Source organism: Corylus avellana, chromosome ca6, assembly GCF_901000735.1.
Source record: "Corylus avellana chromosome ca6, CavTom2PMs-1.0".
In the NCBI taxonomy this organism is placed as follows: domain Eukaryota; kingdom Viridiplantae; phylum Streptophyta; class Magnoliopsida; order Fagales; family Betulaceae; genus Corylus; species Corylus avellana.
Window position 1 is genome coordinate 1,400,839 of NC_081546.1, and position 4,621 is coordinate 1,405,459.

Here is a 4,621-nt window from a genome sequence, read left to right on the forward strand (position 1 = left end):
TTGGTCTAAAGCAAGAGCACTACTGGAAATGGAACCCTTTAATTAGTTGTTCCTGTCAATGATGAACATCCCAATTCAAGTGTATCAAAGAAACCACTATGTGACGGGTCATATTGGGCATCATTGATCTCATGAAAATGTTGATGCATTACCAGGGCTTGAAAGCTTCAAGGAGTGTATATAAATAGATTGCCTTTCTGTTTTTTAATTCCACAATCACATCGATCTCCACACCACTAATTAGTTATGGAGAAAAATAAATCAGCCCTACGGCCTCCAACTCATGGGAACCTGATTACTGTTCTTAGCATTGACGGAGGTGGAATAAGAGGGATTATTCCTGGAATCATACTTGGCTTCCTTGAGTCCGAGTTACAGGTCATATTAATTTATATATAAACCCATCAATGCATGGCACATGCTATCCACATATATGAACATATTGTATAGCCAATATTATTGGTTTTCAATCTGAATATTTTATTTAAAAGCATAAAGTAGAGTTAATCATTGGTATACCATGCATTCTGATTTTTGTTTTAACCTAAAATATGGTTTTTAGAGTATTAATTGTTTGTCTGTGGTGCAGAAACTTGATGGTGAGGAAGCTAGAATTGCAGACTATTTCGATGTGATCGCAGGGACGAGCACTGGGGGTCTCATAACTACCATGATAACTGCACCTAATGAAAACAGTCGTCCCTTGTATGCTGCAAAAGACATCAAGGCCTTCTATTTTGAAAATGGCCCTAAAATATTTCCTCAAAAAGGGTAAAAAGCCTGAATATATAACTTTTTCAACATGCTAGCTAGTAACATATATATATCGTACCATATATATGCACTAGTACTATATATGTCTTTATTCTATATTTAATTAACATAATTAGCCCAATCTGCTTAAACGTACAACAGTTGTCCATTTGCTGTTGCTGCAAAAATGATCAAAAGCATATATGGGCCAAAATATGATGGAAAGTATCTTCATAGCCTTCTGAAGGAAAAACTAGGGAGCACGAGATTACACCAGACACTTACCAAAGTTGTAATCCCAACTTTCGACATCAAGCAACTTCAGCCGACTGTTTTTTCCAGCTATCAGGTTTTGAAATTAATCCAAGTTCTTTAATAAATAAGTCCTGCATGCAGTCTAATTATGTCACATAAAACAAAAGGAATTAAGTAACCACATATATATGTTTTTGTATTGATGGTTTGATTAGGTAAAGAAGCACCCGCACCTCAATGCCTTGCTTTCAGATATATGCATCGGAACTTCAGCTGCCCCAACATATTTCCCTGCACATTATTTTGATACCAAGGACTCCGCTGGAAAAGTGAGAAACTTCCATCTTATTGATGGTGGTGTAGCTGCTAATAATCCGGTAAATGGGTTTGATATATATATATATGAACATAACCTTCAAAATCATTAATTTAATTAAAGGTTTCTGATTAATAATTTCCCTTATCTAATTCTCGTATATATATATGATCCATGCTATATATAGACTTTAGTTGCGATTGGTGAAGTGACAAAAGAGATCAACCATGGGAGTCCTGATTTCCGTTCCATAAAGTCAGCAGATTATGGTCGATTTCTTGTTCTGTCATTGGGCACAGGCTCGACAAAAGTTGAAGGGAAATACAGTGCCATGGAAGCAGCTCGGTGGGGTATATTCGGGTGGTTAACTAGTGAACATTCTACCCCATTGGTGGATGCGTTCACCCAAGCAAGTGCTGATATGGTAGACTTCCACATTTCTGTGGTTTGTAAAGCTCTTAACTCTGAAAAAAACTACCTCCGAATCCAGGTAATCTTCCATGTCCAAAAGTTCTATTCAGTTGGGAATTTCAGTGAAGTTAAAAATGATGTCTTAAAAAGTGAGACAATTAATTAACTTCATATCATTGGAATGCATGAGAAATTGCAGGATGATACATTGAAAGGGGAAGTGTCTTCTGTTGATATTTCTACCAAGGAGAATTTGGAAAATCTTGCAAAAGTTGCACAAGTATTATTAAAGAAACCTGTTTCAAGAGTGAATTTAGACACGGGTAATTTTGAGCCTTCGAAACATGATCATGAGACTAATGAGCAGGCTATCACAAGGTACCTTAAATTTCCTACCTAGCTCATGTCAATATTCTCTATCAATTTTCGTTTTAAAACGAGAAATCTCTTTCAATAATAATGATAGCCTTTTCTAAATAATGCAGGTTTGCAAAGCTACTCTCGCAAGAAAAGCGCCGTCGGGAAACCTCGTTCCTGCAGAAATGAGCTGTGAAGTACAACATATATTAATCTGATGCGCGCAAGGGCAGAGACGAAATATTAGTATTTAAGTCCTACTAATTAATGGAGTTTTAATTTTCAAGAGTCGAGAATATGTTTGATATTTCAATAAATGGGTTAACGTTTGGTAATTCGATAAATGGGTAGTAATTAAGTGAATCTATTTAAGTACATTTGTACTCCAATAGAGGGATTGATGAATAAACAAAGTACTTCTTCTAAGTTATTTTGAAGTGAGTACATTTGTATTCCAAGAGGAGGTGATTGTATGGCGTCCCACGTCGCTTGAGTATGGGTATGGAGATGAAGATGTAGGTGCTTATATATATACTTACACCCTTCATGATAATAATGCATTTTAAAGCCGTGATAATTATAATCCCATTAGAACTCCGCAGTTAAGCGAGCCTATACGAGAGTAATATTCGAACGGGTAACTTCTTGGGAAGTCTGGTTTGGGTAAGCAAAAAACAAACAATATTATATGTCAATGGGGTGAAATGTTACATATTAACGCCAAACCTGATTGTTTTCCATTACAATCGTGCGATCAACGTTTGTCTTAAAGCAGCTGATCCGACGCCATGATGAAAACCATAACTCAAACCTCCCCACTGTTGCCCACTACAGACTGTGAAACCACCAAGAGACACCAACAACTGCTGCCGTCATAGAAAAAAAGCCCATCTCACACAGCCTTAACCCGTCGGTCCCAACAACTTATATCAACATCCAATTCTTTCACCACCCTAAACAGCCTGATCGACAACCATTGCACCATCACCTAACACCTAACCGATAGCCACCACACAAAATCCAATCCACCACCCACTCCACACACACACACAAAAAAGAAGAAGAGAGGCTACCTATGTTTTGTTACTAGTTAGTTCACATCAATTGATTATTTTCCTTCTCTCTAAACATAAATATTCTTCCCACCTTGCTGGTAAATGGAAACATAAATATTCTTCCTACCTTGCTGTTAATTGGACTGAAATTTTCTCTAAACTGGTTTATAGGAAATTTTCTCAAACTTAGTCTAATAAGTGCTAAGTGTCATGATTTCTCACATATTTTCTTTAATATTCTTAATAGTTATTTATTGTTATTCCACTAACCTAAGAACCAAAACATTAATTTTTTAGAAATCCAAACATGTTGAATGACACTTGTTATTTATTAGAATAGGTTGAATTTTTTTTTCTCAAAACCAGTTTGGTAGAAATTTGTGTTCCTACCAAAAATGGATTTATGAATTGCAGCAATACAAATACTAGACTGAAACTAAAGTGGTAAGATTATATACGTATATACACGCAAAGACAGTTTGGTAATCGCTACCACAGAAAATTGTGAATAGGTGCTGCTAAATGTTCCAGTCAAGAAAAGCCTAAAGTGCTGAACACTCAACGTACACACGAACTATTAATTAATTGTTAAATGCTGCAGCTCTGTCGTTATTCTCTACTTGGTTCCTAATTTTTCAATCAAAACTGTTAAGAATGCATGACTAACCATGCATGTTGTTGCATTTGCAAATGTTACAGATCCACTGCATCGATAGTACTTCAACATGATCTAAAGACCAAATCCATAAGACCAATAGAATGATTAGTTTTTTAAACATTTTCTTGATGCAGCATATTGAGATCATGTCTATCATGTTAAAGCAAAGGCTTGCATGGTGAAATTGAATGGTACACCTTTGTTGAATTCTTGATTTTCTAACAAGTTACCCTTTGCACATAGAATCTCCTTTGCAAGTTATCCTTAATTTCCCAATTGACGTTTTCAATTTTATCACCATATCTTTCAGATGCCGCCTTTTTCGAATCAAAATGAACGTGTTGAATGAAAATTTGATTCTCTAGTATGCTTGTTCTTGAATGTGGATCCATTGTATGTAGGCAAAGGAAAGAAAAAAGTTGAGGTTAACCAATCCAGGAGCAGCATGGTGTGGGCCTGATGCCTAACTAGACAATCCGTGAGAAGCATGGATTAATTCTCACCTACAATTCTTCTGAATTAATTAAGTCTCACCTACAATTCTAAGTCACTGTGGCCATAGCCTATGTAGGAACTTATATGAACTTTTCAATTGTTCCCTTAAATGCATAACCACATCAAGTGGTCCCAACTTGAACAATAATCGAAGAAAATTCTAGCTGGGTCAAAATTGAAACACAGTCATCAAATAATCACTTCTTTCTTGGTTTGATCCATTCCAACAACGCGGTACGTGGATTGATCATTTGGGAGCCTATATATACCCATATACTACTCTCAAAGAGAATATCAAGAATCACAACTTCATTTTTGAGC

At 36.1% G+C, this 4,621-nt stretch overlaps 1 protein-coding gene across 1 annotated transcript; it reads left to right on the forward strand.

Annotated features, from left to right (window-relative positions):
* Window positions 1–246: 246 nt before the first annotated feature.
* On the forward strand, window positions 247–2,442 carry LOC132184047 (patatin-like protein 2). The gene is made up of 7 exons (XM_059597526.1): window positions 247–378; window positions 590–771; window positions 916–1,102; window positions 1,224–1,385; window positions 1,512–1,814; window positions 1,935–2,113; window positions 2,221–2,442. Exons 1-7 carry the CDS (start codon window positions 247–249, stop codon window positions 2,279–2,281), a joined length of 1,206 nt encoding a protein of 401 aa, XP_059453509.1. The 3' UTR covers window positions 2,282–2,442.
* The last annotated feature ends 2,179 nt before the right edge of the window (window positions 2,443–4,621 follow it).